Source organism: Myodes glareolus, chromosome 17 (assembly GCF_982192425.1).
Source record: "Myodes glareolus chromosome 17, mMyoGla1.1, whole genome shotgun sequence".
Lineage (NCBI taxonomy): Eukaryota > Metazoa > Chordata > Mammalia > Rodentia > Cricetidae > Myodes > Myodes glareolus.
Window position 1 is genome coordinate 67,271,818 of NC_142042.1, and position 26,403 is coordinate 67,298,220.

At 42.0% G+C, this 26,403-nt stretch overlaps 1 protein-coding gene and 1 non-coding gene across 2 annotated transcripts; both read right to left on the bottom strand.

Moving 5' to 3' along the window:
• Positions 1-488: 488 nt before the first annotated feature.
• Positions 489-24,783, bottom strand: Khdc4 (KH domain containing 4, pre-mRNA splicing factor). The gene is made up of 14 exons (XM_048454849.3): positions 24,690-24,783; positions 24,036-24,255; positions 22,599-22,727; positions 22,170-22,249; positions 17,574-17,626; positions 17,118-17,281; positions 15,234-15,445; positions 13,455-13,515; positions 12,366-12,423; positions 11,885-12,138; positions 4,809-4,970; positions 3,418-3,530; positions 2,554-2,645; positions 489-1,772 (listed from the first exon to the last, which is right to left on the bottom strand). Exons 1-14 carry the CDS (start codon positions 24,725-24,727, stop codon positions 1,573-1,575), a joined length of 1,836 nt encoding a protein of 611 aa, XP_048310806.2. The 5' UTR covers positions 24,728-24,783; the 3' UTR covers positions 489-1,572.
• Positions 16,686-16,813, bottom strand: LOC125415175 (small Cajal body-specific RNA 4). The gene has a single exon (XR_007236547.1).
• Positions 24,784-26,403: the final 1,620 nt, after the last annotated feature.

The following is a 26,403-nucleotide window of genomic DNA, read 5'->3' on the forward strand; positions in this document are numbered from 1 at the left end:
AATTCAAGGAGCATATGCAAATATCAGAGCCTGCTAAGTTTTGGTTGGGTAGTGAAATAACTGCATTATGCTATGAATAGAGAATGTATTGAGAGGCTGGAGAGATGACTCAAAGGTTAAGAGTATTCACTACTCTTCCAGAAGACCTGGGTTCAATTCCTAGCACCCACATGACAGCTCACAATTATCTGTAACTAGCCCCAGGGAATCCAATGTCCTCACACAGACATACATGCAGGTAAAACAACAAACACACATAAGAAAAATAATAAAGATGTATAAATTACTTTAAAAATTTTATTGCAGGGCTGGAGAGATGGCTCAACGATTAAGAGCACTGGCTGCTTTTCCAGAGGATCCGGGTTCAATTCTCAGCACCCACATGGCAGCTCACAACTGCCTGTAGCTTTAGCTCCCTGAAAGCTGACACCTTTACACCAATGCACATAAAATAAAGTTAAAAAAAAAGTCTACAGGACAAAAAGAACTGACAAGCAGATTATTTATACATTTATTTATAATGAAATTATGGTCTAATTATTTACAACATAGAGGAAACCAGAGAATAAGTTTGTACAAAGCCAGTCTCCAAAGTATTCAAAAATGTGCAAAAATGACAGTATCTCAAACACTCTTGGCTCAGCCACCACCAATTCCTTCACTTCCACACATCAATATTTGATACAAAAAAGTTCGTTTGGCAAAACCTGCCATGCCAAGAAAAAAGGAGACGCTGCAATTCCAGCAGGAGCCCACCATCCTATCAGTGTTGTCCCATCTTTCTTTCTTCGGCAGCAACCAGTTCAGAGAGACAGACAACTGTGTTTCCTTCAGTGGTGAGTTCTGACCAGCTTTTTAGTCACATTTCCTTGGACTCAGCTGGAAACAAGGGATTCAGGACCTGGGCAGTAACAAGAGCAATGGCTGCCTCAAACAAGTGTGGCGGAAGGCGCCAACTCTGGATCATCTCAGGGAAGAAACAAAGCAGAAATAACTTCATTCTCCTAGTTAAGATCCAGCTATATGTGACCATTTTAAATGAGTACAACAGCATTTCCCAAACACAAAGAATCCAAATGGAAAGGGGGACAAGGAGCTCTGAGAATTAAATGTAAGTACTGGAAGGAAGGGTCTTAAAACCATTTCCCACTAATAAATAGTAAGGCTTTGTTTGTAACCAGTTATTATCAAAATTGACCCAATAGTAGTAAAATACAAATAAAACTTTCTTTACAACAGAGTTGAGGCTATTCATTTGGAAAAGGCTAGACCAGGGCAAACATATGTGGCAATGACTCAGTCCTGATGTTTCTCTGGACAAGCACATTTCATCAACTGTTAAAAAGCCTGACGCAAATTTGTGATTCTAAGTGAATTTTGTTGGATGTTATTCCACGGCAGAAATAGGGTTTTTAAAAAGAATGGCATCCCTTTATGACAGGGAACACTTCGTCCCTAACATCTTCAAGGTCCAAGACGGCCCTCAGAACAGGTCCCAGAGTCTTGTTTAATCAAGTGCATGCATTATTGCTAAGAAGAGTCGCCGAGAATCAAAGGCCTGCCCACTACGTCTTACGGGGCCATCCAGAAGGGCATCTGCTGCTTGGCTCTTGGCTGTGATGCAGGGTACTGATAGCCCAGACTCCAGCCCGGTGGAAAGCTACTTGCATTTTTATGGACTCCATGTTCCTCCTCTTCATCAGAGGAGTCCGCAGCGTAAGCTACTAAGCCAAGTCCCTTCTCGGTCGTTTTCATCTTCTTGGCTGGATAATCTAGAAGAGAGAACAACCCAACCCCATTCCCCACCAAGAAAAAAATACCATAAATTCGTTAATTAAAAAAAAAAAAAGATGTTAATTATAAGTGGTTAGATGGACACCATTTTGTAGTCACAGGGTCAATGGTCACCCCAAAACGTTGATGATCACACGAAAAACAGCCAGCATCAGCAAATGAGAATCCACCAGAACCATGTAAGAAAACAGAGAAAGAACAAAGGAAAAAAAAAAAAAAGAAAAAAAAAGAAAAAAAAAGAAAGAAAAAGGGAAGTTAGCAAGCAAGTCTTTGAGGACTAGCATCTCACCTCTTAAAGAGCTAAAAGAAAAGAAGATAAGAAGAAACTATTTTTTTATTCTGCTCATTTTTATCAACTGGAGGCAAGGGATACAAACGACCCCATGTACAAGACGAAGGGTTCTGGGATGCTGCTAGGTGATGGGCTCAGCTCCCGGTACAAAGGCAAATTAACTTTTCCTAAATCTAATCAGATGACCTCCAGTCAGACATCATGAACAACAATCACTGTATTTCATAGGATTTTAACGCCACTGACAATATATATAAATATATACAGCAAGCAACTCTTATTTCTGACAGAGTAGTTAAAAATGAAAAGCTATATACTGTCCTAATAACTTAAAAAATATATATTATTAGCCAGTAGATCATAAAGGTAGGATTAAATCTGAATGAATGGCCACCAGGTTAGAAAACTAAGAGCTATGACCGACCACCCTGCTTGGTCACTCCCCACCCCATCTACAGTTAACTTACCATGGCTTCCTGCCAAGGCTCCAGACCCATTCCTTTCATCAGATTCTGTTTTTATTCCAGTCACTGGAAAGGCTGGTGGAGGCATCAACTGCCTGTTAAAAGCATGACATATCTTTTTAGAGAAATTCAATCTTTTAAATTACCCAGTCAAAATACCAATATCAACTGATGATATGAATGACCAACGACTGCTAATAAACTGACTTTACCATAACCACATGCTTTTACCTTCACCCTCTTCAAACTATCATCGAGCCTGTCTACAAAGGGAGACCATGTCAAAACTAGCTCAAAGCAGTCAGGGCTCTTCCACTGATCTACGTGTCTCCTCAGTACTCCTTGTAAGGGAAGGAGAACTCGAGCATTCAATCCTCAGCCACACACTCATCCAACATCTCCATCCACGATATGGGGCTTTTTCTCTTGCTTTTAAATGGTACTTTATTTTTATGCATATGAGTATGTTGTCTATATGTGCCTACAGTTCCCACAGAACCCCGAAAAGGATGGTGTAGCCCCTGGGACTGAAGTTACCAATGGTTATAAGCTACCAGGCAGGTACTCTTGAAAACTGAACCCAGATCCGCTTATTGAGTAGCCTGTGTTCTTAACCCGAGCCCGGAGCCATCTCTACAGCTACTACCCTTTTTATTTTTTTTTCTTGTGGCAGAGTCTCATGTACCCCAGGATGCCTCAGACTTCTACTGCCTGCACCATTGTACCAGACTTGATCACTCTCAATTAGTAAAAATGGCTTGACTGTATTAACGCTTCTGTTACTACCTAGCCTATGGGAAACCCAAAAGCCTCTGAAACATCATATTACCTAATATTCAAGTAATTGACCCGTTCCAATGAACTTACCTGTCCCTCTCTCGCTCTTTGCCTGAGGAACTTGCCGGCTTCGATCCTGCGCCTTCTATCTCATTCTGACTGGAGAAGCCTGTACCTAAATTAGTCATATGAATGGGTCCATGCTATGAGCAGAAAAATACAGTAGCATTAGCAAATCTACAACTGTTGCATTGACTTTAGCTCCTTAATGTAACTGTCAAGTGCCTCATCTTTCTGATAACTGCCATCAATTAAATGGCATTACATGTTCTTTGGGATTTGTAAGAATAGTCAAGTAGGGGTTCCTGTTTCTGTAGAACTTAGTCATGGGGAAGATGTAATTCGTTATATAAGCAGCCGTTCTAAATACAATGGCTTCTGGATACCTGGTGACATTAACTACAAAAGGTTGCGATAAATAAATAATAAACGGATAAATGAATAAAGGTGTCTCTTCTACTGAAACAACAACAAAACTATTTGCACCTTCCCTGGCACTGGGGATTAACCCAGGTCCTGAGCACGCGCTGCCCGCGCTGCCTGAGCTACGCTTCCTCTAAGCCATCTTGCAAGTGACTGTGCTCATAGTGTTACCGACAGGTCCGCTTCCGACATGCTCTTCCTAGGGCGGAGCTAAGAGAAACTGTCTTTTTTTAAAATTTTTTTAAGATTTATTATGTTTGCCTGCACGCAAAAAGAGAGCACAAAATCTCATTACAGATGGTCGTGAGCCAATGTGGATACTGGGAATTGAACTCAGGACCTCGGAAGGGGAACAAGTGCTCTTAACCACTGAGCCAACTCTCCAGCCCTTTTAAAAAAAGAAAAAGGGTGGGGTGGGGGTGGGGCAAAGAGAACAGCAAATTGAAAGCCACGGGTTAAATAAAAAACCATGGAAGGAGAAAGCAGACTCCTTCAGGTAGTCCTCTGACCTCCACAGGAATGTGCAAATGTGCTGGGCAGCGCCTTAATCCCAGCACCCAGGAGGCAGAGGAAGGTGACTCTCTGTGAGTTCAAGGTCTGGTCTACAAAGCAACAGCCAAAGCTGTTACACAGAGAAACCCTGTGTCGAGGGAAAAAAAAATCATAAATTTGAAGATTGATAGCTTTTGATGAGTGGCTTTCAAGACTGTTGTCCTGAGTAAGAAAAAGCATGAAATTTTAACACAAGTCCTAAATGTCAGTCACAGGAGACTTTCCTCCACACCATGTTTTAACACTGACCTCAAAAACAAAACAATGGCAAAGAAGAATGACTCCTGCCTTAAATTAATTCCTCAAGAATAAAATCTTCACCTAATCTGTTTCCAGAAGCAAAACTCCTATCCCATAAGACAGTTGCTATGGATGCAAATTCTTTTACTTAAAGGGAAAACACAGCAAGGGAAGATAAAGAAAGGAGGGTTGGATATTTATTTAACCTGGTATCCAAGCAGTCCAGACTCGCGTTCATCAGGCAGCTCCTCTGTGAATCGCCTCTTCTGGGACTGGGGCTGAGCTGAGAGTGGGGGCTGGGGCTGAGGGCCAGCAGGCAAGGCAGTTTTGACAGGAGCAGCAGGAATAAAAGGAGCACTTATCGGACTCTAGGACCAAAGAAACCAAGGAACAAAGTATGAGATGTTGGATGAATAAATTATGTTGAGAATAGATCTGAATAAACAGCAACTTTCAGGAATCTGATATTCCCATCCCCAAAACTGACAACCAATGGGTGTGCTGATTTTCAGGCTGCACCTGTAATCTATTTGGTGCGCTGGGGTCTGGTCTATATAGCAAGTTCCAGGCCAGTCAAGGTTATCAAAGACCTTATCAAAAAATAGTCTTTTAAGGGGGGGTGGAAATGGAAACTTTTATAATTTAATAAAATTTACTAAAAAAAAAAAAAAAAAAAAAAAAAAAAAAAAAAAAATAGTCTTTTAAATTTTGTGTAGCATATATGCACAGGTGTACACCTGTGTACACAAATGGAGGCCAGCGGGGGCATCTAGCGTCTCTTACTCTCCAACTATACCTTTGAAGAAGGGTATCTCCTTGAGCCTGAAAACGACTTTCTGGCCTAGATGGAAGTCAAGAGAATCTTCCTGTCCCTGCCTCCTGGGATCTGGTATTACAGGCATATACAGATACGTCTGAATGCTAGACTCCAAAATGAAGTCCACATAACTGCCCAGTACAAACTTCTAACTGCTGGGTCATCCATCTAACCAACTACTCAAGTCCTTTGTTGTGATAAACCAAAATCTTATTCAGTGTTCATAGCCCACAGGTACCTACCTACCCGTGGTAATGGACTAAAGACTGTAGCTTATTTTGGAATGAGTCCCCTATGAGGAAGCCACATGTAAGATCCTCTAGCAACCCCATGTTCCAATTTAGTCTTTCCTTTACCACTGAGGACTATAGAGAACACATAGAGATGACCTAGACATCTAATCCTTTCCTAAAATTGTATTTTATTGATGGTGCAGATTAGAACTAAGGTCAAATACTCTATTATTGAACTACTCTAGCAGATAAAATTGAACTTAACAATTTCATAGGCCTGAGTTTCAGATTTTACCTCATATCATATCCCCAAACTGTCACTTTACTTTTCACAACCTCGTTCCGCCATCTCTGACATGGAAAACAGAACAGTAACAATATGATCTATGTCCTGGAGTAGAATTTAACGAGATGGGGCAAACTCATCAAGAAATAATGAAAGGTAACTGAGTGCAGGGGTCTCAGCAAGCATCATAGCCAGCAGGGAAACCATCCGAGTGAGGTTAAGGATGAAACTACAGAGCAGGTAGATTCTATCTGGCCACTGTTATTTATGCATAGTGTTGATGAGAGACCCCTATGTCATATACATTTCTTTTTAAGACTTTCGTGGCTGCGTACCAACACTAAGGGGGAGGGGATAAGAGGGGGGATAGAAGTTCAAGGCCGTCTTCAGCTACACATCCAGCTGCCTGAGACCTTGTCTCAAAAGCAACCATTACTTGGAAAGGCAGCCATTGATTTAAACACACACACACACACACACACACACACACGGCTGGAGATATGGCTCAGAGGTTAAGAGCACTGGCTGCTTTTCCAGAGGTCCTGAGTTCGATTCCCAGCAACCACATGGTGGCTCACAACCATCTGTAATGATATCTGGTGCCCTCTTCTGGCGTGTGGGCATACACGGAGGCAGAATGTCATATACATAATAAATCTTTAAAAAAAAAAGGAAGACTTTAGGAACAGATAAATCCTTCTCAGATACAAAAGATTTCTTGACTGCCAAGTGTCAAATGAAGCCAGAGTTTTGCTTTGTTTGGTTTTTTTCTTTTAGTTTTTATTGCTTTTGTTTTCTGAGATAGGGTTTTTCTGTATAACAGCACTGGCAGTCTGGAACTCACTTTGTAGACCAGGCTGGCCTCAAATTCAGAGATCTCTGCCTTGCAGGTGCTGGGATTAAAGGCGTGCACCACCACCACCACCACCACCACCACCCAGGCTTCATCTGCTTTTTTTTTCCAGATTGGATTTCTTTTCTTTTCTTTTCCCTTCCTCCCTTCCTTCTTTCCTTCCTTTCTTTATTCCTGCTTTTGGGGACAGGGTTTTTCTGAGTAGCTTTGGAGCCTGTACTAGAACTGACTTTGCAGACTAGGCTGACCTAGAACTCACAGAGATCTGCCTGCCTCTGCCTCCTGAGTACTGGAATTAAAGGCATGAGCCACCACCACCTGGCCCATTAACAGAACTTTTAAGGAGTACTTAATTATGCTAAAATCTGTATTATTGTGTTTGGACTGACCAGATAGTCCATACAAATATCTCCCATTTAAGTGATTAAATATTTGTATATATCATCTGTTATCCAAACAACTGGTCCTAAAGGACAAAGACCAATGCTAAGAATGGCAAAATACTGCACTATTTCCTATTAACCCACTCCTCCCCTTCCCTTCTTTAACACTCTAGGGGCAGTGGGAGCCAGGAGAATGGATCTGATAATGAAGTAGACTAAATCTCATGCAGTAGACAACTTTATTCAGAACCTCAGACACTTTATACTCTGAGGGTTAAGGAGTCACATGAGCAAAGTGTACAATCCAAAAGGCAAGCAGCCTGAGTCGGGCAAGCTGCACAGGACCAACAAGTCTCACGTGGTAAAATGTTTTCCCATGGAGGCATATAAACAAATAAAAGCCAGTGTTGATAAATAATCGAAAGTAACCTTACTCCTGCCCACTACACCTGGGAGGGGAATGAAAGCATAACAGTCCAAGAACATTTCCGTGTTTACAAAGAAACCGAGGTCACAAGACTCTTGGTTTCTTGGAGTTTTCTCAGAAGTATTCAGAAATCTTTTCACAACTCCATTTTGGATTCTGTTCCAACATCTCCCCTCTTTTTATTTTATTATTTTGGTTTTTGAGACAGGCTTTCTCTGTGTTGTCCTCTCAGTTCTGGAACTCAGTCTGAAGACCAGGATGGTCTCTGAACCTGGAGATCCACCTGCCTCTGTTTCCCAAGTGCTGGGATTAATGGCGTGTGCCACCACCGCCTGGCCTGTCTTATTTAATAGCAGGAAATCCAGAGTGGTTTTAAGATGCTGTAGATAAATTTATCATTTGATGTTGAATACACTATAAACAGGCATAATGAATATTATTAGAACAGTGGGGGTACTTTATGTGTGATACTTTGCCATCAACAACAGGGATATAACCTGTCTACCTATTGGTTACATTATTATATTGATCAGAAAAATCTAGTGAATAGCTTGAAAAAGAGACCCATATTAGTAGTTCTGGTATCATTTATAATATCAGTCCATCTTTGCCTTTAATAGGAATAGAAGTATTATGATGTCCTATGCAAATGGAAAATGATTCAAATCCCATGTAAAAATGAAAAGCAGTCACTTCTTCAGATGAATAACGAGTCTGTTACAGTCCTAAGGTCCAGTCATAAATAGAGTCATTAGTGTAAACGACAGGACCTGAATCTATTCAACCTACATGCTTAGAGGCACTCATAGCAGATGTACAGGTCAAAGTAGCTAGCCTCACTAGGAAAAGATTCCTAGGTGACATAGGGCTTTGTGTGCTTCACAGAACAAGTTCTCCCTTTACATATGAGGCCTCAGTTAACTTCTGATATGGTCAATCTGTCCTTCTGTTAACTTCCACTACTCTGTTGCCCTCTGCCTTGTTTTTGATGGCCAGGGACAGAGGAGCAGAAGAAAAATCTAATGTTTCAGTGGAGCCATCTGAAATGACAGAGGTATACCCCACCTCCATTTTCTTCTGGAGAAGAAAAAATAGGGCAGGTTAACTCATCAGCTTGCTTATTTCTTTCTGCAATAAAATCAGGGACCAGTCTGGCCTCAAGTTCACAGAGATTCACCTGCCTCTGCTTCCCTAATACTGGAATCAAAAGCATGCAGTACCAGCACCACATCCATCCATGACTAATATTTTATAAACTGTAACTTATTAGCTAGTGTACACTGTGGACTATTATCATTTTAGTTGTAATGAGTCCTAGAAAGAAAATGCATAATGCCATATATGACATAATGGTATTTTTCTGGAGCCCCCAGGGCCCCATGCCACACCCGCTACTGTGCTCCATAGCTGACTAGATAGGGAGAGGGATCATGCATGCCTTTAGATCATTTTAGTACAGATGTCTACATACCTGACAGCAGAGAAGGTTCCAGACACAGATAGCTGTAGGGTCAGATACCAAGCTGATGTCCACTCATTATTAATTATGCATTAGAAGCTTGGAATAAAATGCCTTTATACTGTATTTAAAAAAGGCTTTAACAGAGGATAGGCTTTTGTGGCCTCTTTTCTAATTAACATACGTGACAGAGTATGATCATTTATCAGATTAAGGGCAAGCATAAAACATAAAAACAAGGGCTGGAGAGGTGGCTCAACAGTTAACAGCACCGACTGCTCTTCCAGAGGACCTGGATTCAACTTCCAGCATCCACATGGCAGCTCACAACTGTCTGTAACTACAAGATCTAACATCCTCACACAGACACACATGCAGGCAAAACACCAGTGTACATGAAAATAAAATACTAAAAATACTTAAAAACAAAAATTAACAATGGTTAATTGCACAGCCAGAACAATTTTAATTTGAGCTCAAACAGATTTTACTAGGTGACAGGATATTTAGAAGTCCAGAGAAATAATCAGAAAATCCTAGGAGAAAACAATGACGTTCTACTACATAAGCATTAAAATACATATCCAGCTGATACTGTAAGCCTAACAGTTTCACCGAGGAAGAATTTGTTAGAAGGGTCTCAGTTTTTACTGAATTTAGTACATTCTGATGTAATAGATATTGAATGCATTTTTGGTTTAACCCCTTTTGGCCTCCAAGGGAATTGAAAAACATGTAATTAGGCTCGCATTTTAGTCCTATTTATATTTTTAATTTTTAAATTTTTTATATATTTTTATTAAGAATATTTATATTTTTATTACATTTATGTTGTACAAGAATATGAACTTTAAAAATGAAACTAGTACTGAAAGTAAAATTTCATATTTTGTTAATGCTTCTGTTAAACTAATAAAGCTACTTATTAGTTATTGTATTTATTGGTCATTAAACACCTTAAATGTCATATGAAGCATTTTTCTGAAGATTTTGAGAATCATCTATTAAGTATTCCTGATTTTAAACAAACAAACTAGCTGTTTTTAGTTACTTGTTTATAATAAAGCTTGCACTAATAAGTGAATTACATTTGTATTTAGCATGACCATTAAGGATAGTTTTGAGCGCACTGAAAATTTTGATCATTTTTAAGGTCACTGACCATTGACTTGCATGCCTTAATTATCTTAAACAGTTACAACAAGTAACACATTTAAACACAATGAAACTTTGGTAAAGTTTCCAGATGACAACAAAGCTTTGGGTTTTAGTGACCAGAAACTGCTCAGGATAAACGACTTGGGAGGAAGGATGTGCACTAAGCGTAAAATGGGTTATACTGACTGAGAGGATTGTCCAGGATTTGGGATGGATTCAAAAGCCTGGCTCTATAGAATAGCAAAAACTCAGCTTGGCAGTAATGGTGCACACCTTTAATCCCAGCACTCGGGAGGCAGAGGCAGGCTGATCTCTGTGAGTTCGAGGCCAGCCTGGTCTACAAGAACTAGTTCCAGGACAGGCTCCAAAGCTACAGAGAAACCCTGTCTCGAAAGACCAAACAACCAACAAACAAAAAGAAAAAGAAAAAAAAAAAATCACCAGGTATCATTCACAGCCTTCTGGAGGGAACACTGGCAATGTGCACCTCTCTTCTGTTGACCAGGAAAGCCTCCTTGTTTAACAATTCCAGAGTGCTTGCTGTAAGCTGTGCACTCTACAGATATGGTTGGTGATTTATGCCTTTAATCCAGAGGTAGAGCAGGCAAGTTCTCTGTGCATTTAAGGTCAGTCTGGTCTACAGAGTCAGTCAGAGCTACATAGCAAGAGGCACTCAAAAAGCCTCTAAAGGCACCTGATCTCACACAGAGATCCAGCCCTCAAGCCACATGCATACATGGTAGGAAGAGTGAAAATCCCCCTGGAACTGGAATCACAGGTAGTTGTGATCTGCCTAGTGTGGGTCCTCAGCAAAAACTGAGGCATCTCCCAAGCCTCCACCTCTTTTGGTTTTTGACAGTCTTCTGCTGACCAGAAACTTCCCCAAGTAAGCTAAGTTGGCCAGAGGGACCTAGGATTGACCTGCCTCTGCCTTCCCAACTCTGAAATCATAAATATATAAAACAAAACCTGGATTTGCCAACATCCCCCCCCCTTTTTTGGAGACAGGGTTTCACTGTGTAGACCTTGCTGGCCTGGAATTTAAAGAGATCCATCTTCCTATGCCTCCCAAGTGCTCTTTGCCCTTGAGATCATGAAGCTGAGGGCAGGGAACTAACTCTGACCTGCCCACTCATATCATAATTAAAGTTGTGACGGGCGGTGGTGGCGCATGTCTTTAATCCCAGCACTCGAGAGGCAGAGGCAGGTGGATATTTGTGAGCTCGAGGACAGCCTGGTCTACAGAACTAGTTCCAGGACTGGCTCCAAAGTTACAGAGAAACCTTTGTCTCGAAAAGCCAAAAAAAAAAAAGAAGTCACATTCAATAGGTGTGTTCTACAGCTTTTGCACACTAACAAGAGCACCTGTGACAGACTGTACAGCCACCACAATCTAAAACACCTGTCATTTGCTTTAGAAAAAAAAAAAAGTCTACCAACGATTCCCACTTGAAACATCTATTTGGGGGCAAGACCTGTGAAGCTAATTAAAAACTAGAAACTAAGGATGGCACACACACACATTATCCCAAGGTCCTCAGTAAGTTGTTATGGGGACACAAAAGACAACAGGACAAAATACAGAATAGGACTGACTTCTAGAAAGAACCGTTCCCCAGTTTCTTCTAAGTTCAACAACAGCATATTGCATATGCTAGCATCCTACCTGTCCAGTGCTAGCTGGAGGTTGCACTTGTGTTATCGGATATTGTGTTGGCACAGGTGGGACTCCAGTAGGTAATGCTGGCAAGACTCCAGGTGCCAATGAAACAGCTGGTGGCACTATACTTGGTACTCCATAGGGAGGCTGAACTGGCTGCTGAGGAGGGGGAACAACAGGGTAACCAGACTGATAGCCATTGGATGGATAATATGGTGGTTGAGGAGGGATACTACTTATAGCAGAGGGTTGTGTATAGCCTGAGGGGGAAGAAAAAAAGTCTTTAATCAGCTGCAGCAGAATGAAACATTTCACCTGACTACTAAACAGCTAGGAAGACAAACACCAAGGCATGAATGGCTTTCTAAATTACCCTAAGTTGAAGGAATCACCACCAATGCCCTGGTACAACTAGTATAACCTCAAGAATCACACCTAACCATAACTATCATTAACAAAATATTTTAACACTTTATATCATACATACCCGGTAAAGGGACAGCAGTATTAATTTGATTCACAAATCTAGAATATTCAGCATGAACCTGGAAAAGTGGGGGAAAATGAAGTTAATAAAGGCCAGTTCCAAATGATGCTATATTTATAGGGGTATGATTATATATTAAACTAAAGCCATCGTGAATTAAAGTATTTCCCCGAGCTCTGATTTAAATGTGAATTAAGCCAGGCGGTGGTGGCATAGGCCTTTTTTAATCCCAGAAATTGGGAGACAGAGGGAGGCAAATCTCTGTGAGTTCAAGGCCAGCCGGGTCTACAGAGCTGTTCCAGGACAGCTATGACTGTTACAAAAAACCAAACTGAATAAATAAATAAAAATGTGAATTAAGGGGACTAAAAAGCAAAGTTCTGTACATCAACAGGATACATAATCCTAAATACCGAAACTACCCAATTCTGGGGCACAAGATCATCCAGCATGCCACAGAATTAGAGAAATTACAAAAATTTCCAAGTTACTAGCATAAATGGTAAGAATTCATTTATTGCCAGGTGTAGTGGTGCATGCCTTTAAGAACTTAGGAGGCAGTGGTAGCAGAATCTCTGTTGAGTTCAAGGCTAGCCTAATGTAAGTCAGCCAGGAATAGTAAGACACTGTCTCAAAAAATAAAATAAATCATTCATCCTTTTTTTTTTCTTTTTTAAACCAGGAAACATTCCTTCATGTAACTTCCAGATTGATAAGAATTAAGGTGTAGAACATTTTGTTGTTGATTTTGGTTTTGTGAGACAGAGTTTCTCTGTAACAGCCCTACTTGCCCTGGAGCTCTCTTTATAGACCAGGCTGACCTCGATTTTACAGAAATCCACCTGCCTCTGCCACCAAAGTGCAGGGATTAGGGATTAAGGGCATGCAACACTACGGCCCAGCTTACAGTTAAGTTTTAATTTAGCGTAATTGGAAGTTAATGCTTAACTATAAGATATCCTAATTTAGTTTGTAAAGACCATGTCTAGGAGGGTCATTGTTCTAGTTTATAGTTATACGTCAGTACTAGAGTCCACAACTGTATACATGGTACTGTGATTTCAACCCCAGTCACACACACAAACTCACTGTTTGTAAAAGATTCTCACAGAGCTTCTTAGCAGCAGCCAGGCCTTCAGGTTTGGGATGACTACAAATAAAGAATAAGCCACAAAATCAAAAGAGAAAAGTAACTGTCTTATCTTCTTTATATGCTGTTGTACACATCTGCTTTAATATACTCACTATAGCTCAAATCTAGCCCTCTGAAGTCATTTTTTAAATTTTATGTATTTATATTTTGTCTGACTGCTCTGCACGTACACCTGCCTGCCAGAAGAGGCATCAGATCCTACTATATAGATGGTTGAGAGTCATAGTGTGGGTGCTGGGAATTGAACTCAGGACCTCTGGAAGAACAGCTTTCCAGCCCCTTCTGAAGTCACTCAACAGGAACATAAACAAAAGGTGGTTTTTGGTTTGTTTTAAGACAGCTCACTCTAGAGCACTGGCTGTCCTGGAACTGTGTAAATTAGTTTTTGCATTCCACATGCTATTATTAAACAGATACGACACCACACTGATTAGCAACTTAAAATCTTTTCAGTTATAACTAACAGCTAAGCACTGGTGGCACATACCTTTAATTCCAGGGCTTAGGAGGCAGAGGCAGGAGGATCTCTTTGGTTTCGTGGCCATCTGGTCTACAAAGTGAGTTCCAGGACAGCCAGAGCGGTACACAGAGAAACTGTCTCAAACAAACAAAAGTTCTAACTAATATACCATCACTACATATATTTTATAATGCCTCTTCTCAGATAATGGTGATTTTTGACATAAAGAGACGGGGGGAGGGGGGGCTGGAGAAATGGTTCAGCAGTTAAGAGCAGTTACTGCTCCTCCAGAGGACCTGGGTCTGATTTCCAGCACCCATATGGGAGTTCACAACCATCCTGAACTATAGTTCTAGGTGAAATCAGTAGCCTCTTCTGGACCACTCCTGCACCAGGTACAAAGTAAACACACACACGAGTAGGGAAAACATTTAAACACAAAAATTAAAGTGGGGTGAGGGGGCAGAAAGAAACTGATTCTGGTGCCACTCAAACTCAGCGCTTGGAAGGTAGAGACAAGAAGATCAGAAATTCAGTCACCCTGGACTACATGATGAATTCAAGATCAGTATAGTCGACATGAAACCTGTCCACATATTAAAATAAAATAGTTTAAGTCAGGTGTGATGGTGGCTCACGCCTTTAATCCCAGCAATCTGGAAGCAGAGGCAGGTGGATCTCTATGAATTTCAGGTCAATCTGGTCTACAAAGTTTCAGGATAGCCAGAGTTGTTGTTACTCAAAGAAACTCTGTCTCAAAAAAACAAAAAAAAAAGCAGAGAAAGAAAAATGTAGGTATGTTTGTGTATAGGTGCCTCCAGAGGCCAACAGCACATTCCAGGAAATGGACTTAGAGACAGATATGATCCATTCCCCGAGTGATAGGAACAAAACCCATGTCTTCTGGAAGAACAGCAAGTGCTCATTCATAACTGGGCAGCCATCAGCACAACTTTAATAAGTCAGTAATTTTTATTAACTAATTATAAAGTTATCATTCCAAGCTTACTTAATCCTTCATGTAGGTTTTGGGGGCTTTTTGTTTGTTTTTTTTGAAGGCCTCAAAGTCGTCATGTAGACAAAGATGACCTTGGAATCCTCATTCTCCTGTTTCTACATCTGAATGCAAGGATTACAGACTTTAACCATCATCACCCCAGGATTCACATTAGTTAGGTCTATTTTCTCTTGTTCGTTATGAAGCACTCCAGCCTATACTGAGAAGGATTTGTTCATCTGCAGATCTTATCCATACCTGATATAAATATACATGGGTTCAAAAGCTTCTCGGCCAGACGCTGGCTCAATGCAGCCTGAACCTTTGCCTCGTAGAAAGACCTTGGCACCTGTTTCAATTTGAATGTGTTGCAAATAGGAGCAGCCTGGACCTTCTACTTTCTCCTTAACATTAAAAGAGGGCACAGCATGTTCTAGTCCCACAAATAATTTATCTTGAACATAATGCATCTGTAAAAGAACAGAGTACTTTGATTAGTACAGAAACAGTAATGAAATAAGCTTGTAGAAAACTAGTCTACAAAGTAGTATAATCCTGTATATACTTAGGATCACTTCCACATGGATCCTCGAAATTTTCTATCATAATCTCCAAAATAGCTTTTTGGAGACATAGTGTTGCTATAGCTCAGTTGTCCTGAAATTCTCTATGCAGCATAGGCCTCATAACCTCAACCCTCTTGCCTCAGCCCCCTAAGGAGGTTTACCACTTGTTTATTTAAGCGAAGTCCTGGAACTAGCTCTTATAGAACAGGTTGGCCTCGAACTCACAAGCTAGGACTTTGGTTTTGGGTTTCTGTGTTTAATCCTGGCTGTCTTGGAAGTCAGTAGATCCACCCATCTTTCTACAGAGTGCTGGGATTAAAGGTGTATGCCATCACACCCAACTCTAAAGTCCTATCTTAACAAAGGAGCTGGGGATATATCAATTGGCAGGGTGGTAGCCCAGCATACATGAAGCCCTGAGCAGTGCATTAAAAAACAAACAAACGGGCTGGAGAGATGGCTCAGTGGCTAAGAGCATTGCCTGCACTTCCAAACATCCTGAGTTCAATTCCCAGCAACCACATGGGACCTCTGTAAGGAGGTCTAGTGCCCTCTTCTGGCCTGCAGGCATACATGCAGACAGAATATTGTATACATAATAAATATTTAAAAAAAAAAAAACTTAAAAAGAGTTAAGAGCTTTTAAACCCAGGTGTGGATATGTGCTGAGACTTCAGCTCTTGAGGCACAGACAGTAGCCCAAGTGTGAGACAAACACAGACACACAGTGAGACACTGCCTTAAAAAACAAAAGAAAAAGGACAGAGATAGCAAAGATCTGGTTTGGGGGATACAAAATAAAAAAAAACCCAAGCCTGGTGGCACCTATTTCATTCCAGTACTTAGGAGAGGCAGGAGCATCAGAAGTCAAGGTTACTGAGCTAGTATGGGGTACCTGAGAGGGATTTATATAGCTTTAAGTATAGCTTAGAGGAAGAGGTCTAGCCTATCCTAGAACTCTAGCCCTGCTAATCAAACCAGCACCAAGAACCTAAAACCCTTCAGGTTCATGCACTTATCTACCTACCTCACCTACAAACACACACACACACATACCCAGTACAGCACTGAGTAAGCATAACCCACTTCTCTTCAATAGATGTTGAATTAATTTCAAAAACAAAATTGTAATAACACTGCTGAAAAATGTTGGGTAGCACAGTCGGCCCTGTGGTTTTCTCCAGTAAGGGCTGCTCTCTCCACCCCTTTGTCTAGGAGGAGTGTATCAGCAAAGTCTTGCTTCATCAGACTCAGCCTTCTTGGTCCTCCAACTGTCAGTTTACAAACAAAAATTAAAACATAAAACAGTATCTTTACAGGACACAATCTCTATACTCTTTGAACTAAAAATCCCCCTTTTGTAAATTCTGTCAATCTGAAGATATTTAGATGCTTTTAATTCTATAACCCAGATAGTCAGAACTACAGAAAACCCTGCCTCAAAAAAATACATATAAATAAACAAAAATAAAAAAGCAGGCAATCCTCAGGTTGGAACTTTGATATTGTTTTTCTTACTATGTATTATTTTTCACAGACATTTTTATAGAACAAACAACCTCTTGCCAAAACCTACTCCTGACTGGAAGGAAGGTTTCTGGTTAATAGCAGGAGGCAGCTGAGCGATGGGAGCTGGCTGGTGGTAGACAGTGACTGTTGCTCCATTAAAGGTTGGACTTGTCCCTGTGGCGGCCTTTACCACTCCATTGGTGATTATTTCTTTGATTCGGTTTACAGCTCCTAGGGAAAAATTACAGACAGTAAGATACTACACAAAGGGGCTGGAAATACAGCTCAGTTAGTAAAAAACTAAACATATCAAAGAATGAACTGACAAGAGTATAAAGGCCAATGTAAATTATATAACCCTCAATTCAATCTTCAGATTACAGAAATATGCAACTGCCATATCTCTAAACCCTCATATACCACTGATAAAATTCATAAAGAGCAGTTATCAAGGACAGTACATTGTTACTGTCATGGTTTCAAATTTTTTACACAGAAGTCACATGAACCAAAAATTACTTACTGTCAACTAACTCCCGGGTCTGCCCCTGAACATGAAGATACAATGGACGATCCCTATAAAAAGAAATTTAAAAGACTGATCCCAGAGCTGATCAATTGATAAAAGACCTTATTTTGAGCCATTAAAACCCACTTTTAAAAAGCTACATATGCAATTCTATTACTGAGTTAGTAAAGAAAGGAGAAACCCTGAGGTCCAATGGACTGTCAGCCTGGTCTACTTGATGAGTCCCAAGCCAACAGAGAATCTGCTTTTTAAAATGGCTACTAGAAAGCCAGGTTGTCGTGGTACATGCTTTCAATCCCAGTACTTGGGAGGTAGAGGCAGGTGGATCTCGGTTCAAGGCCAGCCTGATCTATAAGAGCTAGTTCCAGGACAGGCACCAAAGCTACAGAGAAACCTTGTCTTGAAAAAAAACCAAAAACAGGCATGGTGGCCAATTTCTTTAATCCCATTTAATCCCAGCTCTCACGAGGCAGAGGCATGTGGATCTGTGATTTCAAGCCTAGTCTCCCGAGTGAGCTCTGAGACACGAGGAGCTACACAGAAACGTCTCAGGGAAACAGAGGAGCACTTGCAGCTCCTGAGCTTGGCTCTCAGCTCCTGTACATAACACACATCAAAGCATCAAAGGAGGCTGTCCTTGGGCCCCTACACATGAACACACAAAAAGGCTGATCCTGACCTGGTCAAAACCTAGAGTTAAGGGTTGGAGAGATGGCTCAGGAGTTAAGAGCCCTGGTTGTTCTTCCAGAGTGACAGGTTCAATTCCAAGCAACCATATGATACTACTGTCTGTAACTCCAGTTCCAGGGGGTCTGATACCTTCATACCAAGGCACATAAAAATAGTTAAATTATTTAAAAACAAAAAACAAAACTTTGACCTGCTGTTAGTTCATGTCTACAGACTCTGGATCCAGGACTGAAGCTCAGTTAACAGAGCAGTGGCCTAGCATGAGTGACACTCTCAACACTGCACACACTAGGCAGGATCACAGACCTGTGATAGGAAGCAGAGGCAGAAGGCCACACTCAACCAAACAAAACAAAATCCTGTTTTAGAAATTTATTCTTGGGCTGGAGAGATGGCTCAAAGGTTAAGAGCTTTGACTGCTGTTCCAGAGTTCAATTCCCAGCAAGCACATGGTGGCTCACAACCAACTGTAATGAGATCTGGTGCCCTCTTCTAGTGTGTAGGCAGAACACTGCATGTATGATAAATAAATAAATCTTAAAAGAAAATTCCACTTTGAGGAAATTTAACTTGTTAAAAAAAAAAAAGAAATTTACTCTTGAACTTTGTTGCTGTTTGTTTCTTGAGTCAGGGTCTCTGTATGTACCAAGATTGGCCTCAGACTCATGGGAATCTTCCAGACTACAGTTATTCTCAGCAAAGTTAATTGGTGCTGACTTTGGATATACACACCTTTAATCCCAGGAACTACTAGAAAATAGGAGGATTACAAGTTTGACATCAGCCTCAACAACTGAGCAAAATTTCTTAAAATAAAAAGCAAAAGACTAAGCCAGGCACAGTGGTGCACAATTTTAGTCCCAGCACTTAGAAGGCAGAGGCAGACAGAGCTCTGACTTCGAGGTCAGTCTGGTCTACAGAGCGAGCTCAGGACAATCAGGATTACAGAAAAACAAAAAGGTTATAAACTGGTAAAATGACCCAACAGTTAAGAGCAGCGGTTGTTTCAGAGGACCCACACTCAAATTAGTCCTATCAGACTGCTCACAACTGCCTATAACTCTGGTTCCAAGTGGGTAGTTTGTGGAGCCACTAGCAGTATAACCAGTATTTATCCCTAGTGCATGAACTTACAGTTTGGAGGCCATTTCTAATGGAGGGATACCTTGCTCAGCCTATATACGGGGGGGGGGGGGGGGGGGAAGGTCTTGGCCCTTGCCTCAAGTGACGACAGACTTTGCTGACTCTCCATGGGAGGCCTCACCCTCTCTGAGGAGTAGGTGGGGGATGGGGTGGGGAGAAAATGGGGAGAGCAGGAGAATGGGAGGGAGAGGGAACTGAGATCAGTATGTCAAAAAAGATTGTTTTAAGAATAAAAGAAAAAATACAAAATTAAAAAAAAATACAAGCCAGGTGTGGTTGTTAATAACTATAATACTAGCACTCAAGGGCTGGAGAGATGGTTCAGTGGTTAAGAGCATTGACTGTTCTTCCAGAGGACCTGAGTTCAATTCCCAGCTACCACATGGTGGCTCATAAGGATCTGTAATGAGATCTGGCGCCCTCTACTGGCCTGCAGGCATACATGGAGGCAGACTTTTGTATACATAGTTAAAAAAAAGATCACCATCAGGCTGGGTGGTGGTAGCATTATTTAATTCTAGCACTCGGTAGGCAGAAACAGGTGGATCTCTATGAATTTAAGATCAACATGGTCTACAGAGTGAGTTCCAGGACAGGCTCCAAAGCTACAGAGAAACCCTGTCTTGAAAGACAAAGGAAAAAAACAAAGATCACCATCTATTTGAGGCCAAATGGTTGACAATATGATCTAAAAAGAAAATTCTAAGGCTGGAAAAATGGCTGGCCCAGTGAATAACTGTGCTTGTAGGAAAAACAAGAAAGCCTAAATCCAAATTCCTGGCACCCACAAAAAAGCTAGGAATTAACAGCTGTGCCTCTGATTCCAGAGTTGGGAGACGGAGATAGGCAAACCTCACGAACTTCCTACCTAGCCAGTCAAAAATGTTAAGCCTCAGTTTCAGTGACAGACACTGACTCAAAACATGATAACCTGGCTCCCCGTGACTGTAGAAGGCTTTGTGCACCTACACACACACAGGAGGAATAGAGTAGGCAGCTAGCTTAACTAGGTGAGAACGAGATGACTCACAGTAAAAAAAAAAAGAAAAAGAAAAAGAAAAAGAAAAAAAAAGTTTGTCACACAAACATGAGGACCTAGATATAAATGCCATCGAAGGCAGGCACTGGAGGGATGTGGAGACAGGAAGATCGTTGGGACTCACTGGCCAGCCAGTCTAGTCAAAATGGTGCCTTGAAGGTTCCGTGAGAGCAGATGTCTCAAAAAGGGTGGGAAACAGAAAACACCCAATGTCAACTTGTGGCTTCCTTACATGCAAGGACATGAATACACACACACAACCATATACACACCAGCCATGGTGATAGACACTTACTTATAATCCTAGCACTTTGGAGGTGGATCCAAGAGGATCAGGTGTTCAAGATCATACTCAGCTATATATCAAGTTGGAGGACAGGAAGACCCTGTCTTACAAATGACAACATAAAGTACATACACCAGGTGGTGTTAGCGCACACCTTTAACCTCAGCACCCATGAGGCAGAGACAGCATGGTCTATAGAATGAGTTCCTGGTCAGCTGAGTCTACACAGAGAAACTGTCTGGAAGGAAAAAACATATATATATATATATATATATATATTCCATACTAACTAATAGAAGGGAAAATATAAAACTGAGATTAACTAGATACCTACAGCCTATAATTATTACAGGGCCAAAAACCAAAACACAAATAAAAGTGAAAGATCTGGGAATGTAGTTCATTGTTTGGGCCTGTGTTTAGTTAGTATGTAGGAAATACGTTCAGCCCTCAGTGGGAGACTGGAGTAGACTTCACAACATAATACAACCCCTTTTGTGGGTCTCACAAAGTAGCCCTGACTGGCCAAGAACTACAAAGACCAGACTTCTAACAGTTGAAGACAATTTCTATAGGAAAGAGGTATGTGAGAGATTGTGTTCCTGTGTACAGGGCACAATGAAAGCCAGAAGTCAATTCTTGAGTGTTGTTTTTTAGGGTAGCTTTTTAAAAAAAAAAAGTGTATGAGTCCTTTGCATCTATGCCTGTGAGTCATGTGCATACCTGGTACCCACGACTGCAGGAAAAGGACACTGGATCTCCTGAAACTGGAGCTATGATGGTTGTGAGTGATTCACCATGCAGTGCTGGGTGCTGACACTGGATCTTCTAGGAGAGTGGCAAGGGCTCTGAACCACTGAGCCACCTCTGCAGCCTGGAAGGACCACTTTTGGCTTTTTTAAACAAAGACTCTCAATAGGCCCTGGGGCTTACCAATTCAGCTCTTCTGGCTGGCCAGCAAATCCTGAGGATCCATCTTTTGCCTCATCCTCTCCAGAGTTGAGATCTCAGTACTGGGATGTTCATATTCCAGTCCTCATGCTTTCATTACAAGCACTTCTGGGACTGAGTCATCTCCCCAGGCCAAGAAATATGTCTAAGCATTAACCATTATAATATTCTTTCATGGTTTTTTTTTATCTTCTAAAAAATTGTGAAATGAGCCGGGAGGTGGTGGCGCACACCTTTAATCCCAGCATTTGGGAGGCAGAGGCAGGCGGATCTCTGTGAGTTCGAGGCCAGCCTGGTTTACAAGAGCTAGTTCCAGGACAGGCTCCAAAGCTACAGAGAAACCCTATCTCGAAAAACCAAAAAAAAAAAAAAAAAAATTATGAAATGAAATCCAACAGCACTCCTCCTCAGGCTACTACCCAAACACCTTTCCGACAGATTCCCAATGAAGAAAACATGAAGTGGACCATAGGATACACACCCAGGTCCCACTTTGGCCTTCTCCTCAGTCGTCATGAACCTTCCTCGAGTTGACACAGCAGCCCCACTAAGCCGACTGATCTAAAAATAGAAACATTCTATTAAAAATGATAACAAGACAAATACTAAAACACCACAAATACATATAGTTATGAAATTAAAAATAAAACTCTGATGTGGTATTAAGGTATTTCTATGGAAGACAGCAGGACTTCTCCCATTCACTTCACCAAACAAATTGTCCTGTATCTGAAACTCTGATTGCATCAAGCCCCCCCAGGGAAGTCACCCACATCTCTCTTATTACTATTCCCTGAAGTTAAACCCAATCCTGAGTTTACAACCCAAACCACCCATGAATGCTTGTGTTCAGAAGTATCTTTCTGAATTCACTTGCCACCCTCCCCAAAGAGTCCCAAGTCCCACACACCTCATCTTGAGTCTGTCCTCGAGTCAGCAAGTTCCTACACGTTAGAGGCACATCATTAATTTCTACTTCAGCCACCACCAGGTCATCTTTGCTTTTATTGCTAGTTAGGCCTTTGCCAGGGGCCTGAAGCTACAAAATAGAAAAAATTGAATTAAAAGGTTTTTTGTTTTGTTTTTTGAGACAGGGTTTCTCTGCTTAACAGCTCTGGCTGTCCTGGAACTTGCTCTTTAGATCAAGCCTCTATATCCCAAGTGTGCATGCCACCACCTGGTTGAATTACAAGTTTTTATGATTTAGTTCTGATTTACAGCTATCTCAAATCATACCTACTTTCCAGTTATTCCCTTTGGCTAACAACAAAAACAACTTTCTTTAAAAAAAAAAAAAAGGAAATAAAACCTCACTTAAATATCATCACAGGACTGACAAGACAGCTCAGCAGGTAAAGCACTTGCCATGAGATCTATCAGCCCAAGCTCAGAAGAAAAAAAAAATTCCTGAATAAAGTAAAGAACACACTCCACAAAGTAACCCTGTGACCCCTGAATACATGCTGTGGAACCTGTGTCCCTTCCAGCAAACATGTAAGTAGTGGCTAGAGACAGGGGTTGGCAGTTAAGAACACCACCATCTGGCTATACAGCTAACATTTTTAAAAATTATTTTAGCTCCTGAGTGATGGCCAGTCATGCGGCTACTCACGATAGCCAAGCATGAGGACTGAGTTTTAATTCCCAGAATACATGAACCAAATCAGATGTGGATCTGTCATCTCGGTGTCTAGGGGACAGAAACAGAAGAATCCTGGAGCACAGGTGCCAGCTCGCCTGATACAGACACAGCAGAGGACAAGGTGGGAGTGACCTCTGACCTCCGATGTGCACTGTAGCACACACCTGCATGTCCTCCTGACAAACACTTGTGTGTGTGATATACAACACACACATCAGAGGGTATAGGCGCTCACTGCCAATCCTGATGGCCTCAGTTCAATCCAGATATCCCTCACATAGAGACCCAAATTATGACACACCCAGACACACATACAAATTAAATACACTCACATAATTTGTCTCAACTTCATGAATCTGGAATGTATTGCTTTCAATGATGATAAAAATTGAGTCAAGTTCATAAAAGTAACAAGACCAACTAAAACTGTCTGACATCAGGGTATGAGCAAAGCTGACATCACCAGCACTTGAGGGACAGAAGCAGGAGGATTTCTCCGAGTAGGAGGCCAATCTTGTCTACATACACAGAAACCCTGTCTAAAACAAACAAACCCTCTCCTTTACAAGAACAATTTAACAAGGCGGCATCTGGATACTGCCATACATGATCGTCACCACTCATTTTCACCTTCATTAACCGGACTATTATAAAACTGAAAAGCGACAGAACTGCCAACAGCAGCGCGTCTTCCACTCAGAATACCTTCTCGGCGGCATTCTGCGACGGTTTCAGCTTCCCTTTGGCCATGAGCATAGCATTGATCTTGGCGGCCACTGCAGCAGCCGCATCCAAGGCTCCTGAGGGAGCAGCCGTGGTGGCGGCCCCAGGACTTCCCCCGCTGCTGGTGACTTCCCCACCTGGGGCCGCTGGCGGAAGGAAGAGGAGCGGGGCTGGAGCCGGTTGGTCCCATTTGCTGCGGCGCCTACAGGTAGGAGAAGGAAAATACGGGGCCTAAAGCCTTCCTTTGTACTGTTCTCTTAGGACACATCACTCCACTCTGCCTGTCATGTTTCAAATTCACCGCAGAATTTCCCATCAAAAACTCAGTTACATTCCCCGAATTCCCACTTCTTTCAACCCCTTTCCAGAACAATTCCTTCCCAGTCATTTCCACTCAAAGACTCTAGTCGTCCCGGTACCCTCCTGCGTTTGCCTTCCCCTTGGCTCGCCCTTCGAGGCGCTCCGAGTTCGCGTCTTCCTCGCACCTCGGCCGGCCTTTCCGCAGGCGCCCGCGGCCTGCTCAACATTCTCTGCAGAACCCGGCCTGAGCCCGGACGCGGCCACCCACACGCAGCCTGCCCGCCTCCCTCGCCCCGGCCCGTGCTCGCTTCCCCGCCCGGCCCGCGAAGCCCCTACCCGCCGGCGGCAGGATGTGTCGCGCTCCCTGCGGACATGGCGGCCGGCTCTTGTCAACCACCCGCCAACTACCCACCACCGCCCTCCCGCCACTTCCGCCCTGCGCGCTGACGCACAGCCTTTTCCGGCCGTGAGGTAGGACGGTTCCGATGAGAAAGCTGGATTCCGATTGGACACTCAGTAATTTAAAGCGTCTGGCGTTCCTGAGACAAGTGAGCGGGCGACTTTTCCAGCACGCTCCTTTGCCCTTAAGAAAAATGGCTGCTATGTCTGCTTGAAAAGCGAGGTCGGCGCTAGAAGAATCCATCTTTGTTGTGGGCAAGCTAGCCTCTGGGACGACGTTTAAGTTAGAAAATGAAACAGAATTTCTCCGAATTCAGTTTGCTCATGTGGAGTCCCAGCCAGTAGCTGACGAAGAATCTTCCCGCGACTACAGCCCACTTCATTTACCTGTTTTTGAATAAGGATTCTTTCCGAAGGTTGCACAAATGCCTTTTCTTTCTTTCTCTTTTCTTTTTGTTTTTCTTGGGGACATGAAGCTCCAGTCCGCTGCAGGGCCCTCTGTTCTGGTGGTGTTAGTGGCCATGAGTATAGCATTGATCTTGGCAAAAACGTAGGCACTTGGATACCTATGGCGTTATGAACAAGCAAAAGTTGGAAGAAAAACTGCTCAGCATTGTCGGGCATCTAAAAAGCCGAGGCTAGGAACTGAGAGATGGCTCTGCAGGTAAAGGCAGCAGCGTACAAACGACGACCTACGTTCGATCCCTGTAGCCCACAAGGTGAAAGGCGAGAACAAACTTCTGTGAGTTGTTCCCTGATCTCAACACACGCAAGCGCGCGCATAAGTTAGTGGAAAAAGAAGAGAGGTGCTCAACAAAGTCATGGCGGAGTTAATAATCACGGGTTATGAAATTCCCTTCCGTGAGGGTTGTGCATTTGTGCTTGGATGACTTTTCGACATAGTGAAAAGCTTTGAATGCTAAGCAGTTTGAGTTAAATCTGGAAAACAAATCCTCAACATTTATGCAAGTATTCTTAGAGAGAGAGGGACAAGGAAACCAGCATGCTACCATCCAGAGACATTTGCTTACATTCTGATATAATTAATGGAATAAAAATTCACTAATGTTGGGTCCAGGGGGGTCGCACAAAGATGAGAACACCACCAAGTCTAATAAACCAGAAGCAAACTTTATTCCAGAAACCAGATCCTAGGAAAACCAGAAGCAAACCTAAAAATAAAAAAATAAAAATAAAACACCGCGGGGCACAGAAGCTTATCAGCTAGCTGAGACCACAGCCAGAAATGGTGTTTGTTAGGCTGTGGCAAACGGCTGGTTTTTGAACCTACTTTTTATAGCAGGGGCACCAGGCATTATCCCTGAACAAAAGAATTTTACAACCTTGCCCTGACCCTTGGGTTGGTCAGCGGAGACCCTAAAGAGGGGAGTGAGTGCTAGTGTCCATGAGTAATTAGGCAGCCATCATGAAATATGTTTTAGGAGAGACTACAACGAAACTCACTAATTGCAAGAAAACAGATATCTTTAGCAATTCGTCAGAAAGGGGGCTGCTTGTAACACTAGAAGGTTAATAAATTAGGATTCTTGGACTGAGAACTTAGAAGAAAAGTCTTTCATATTATTTTTAGGTAAATTGACTGCCATACTTTACAATCTTCATTATCAGAGCTCATTAAAACCTTCTTTTA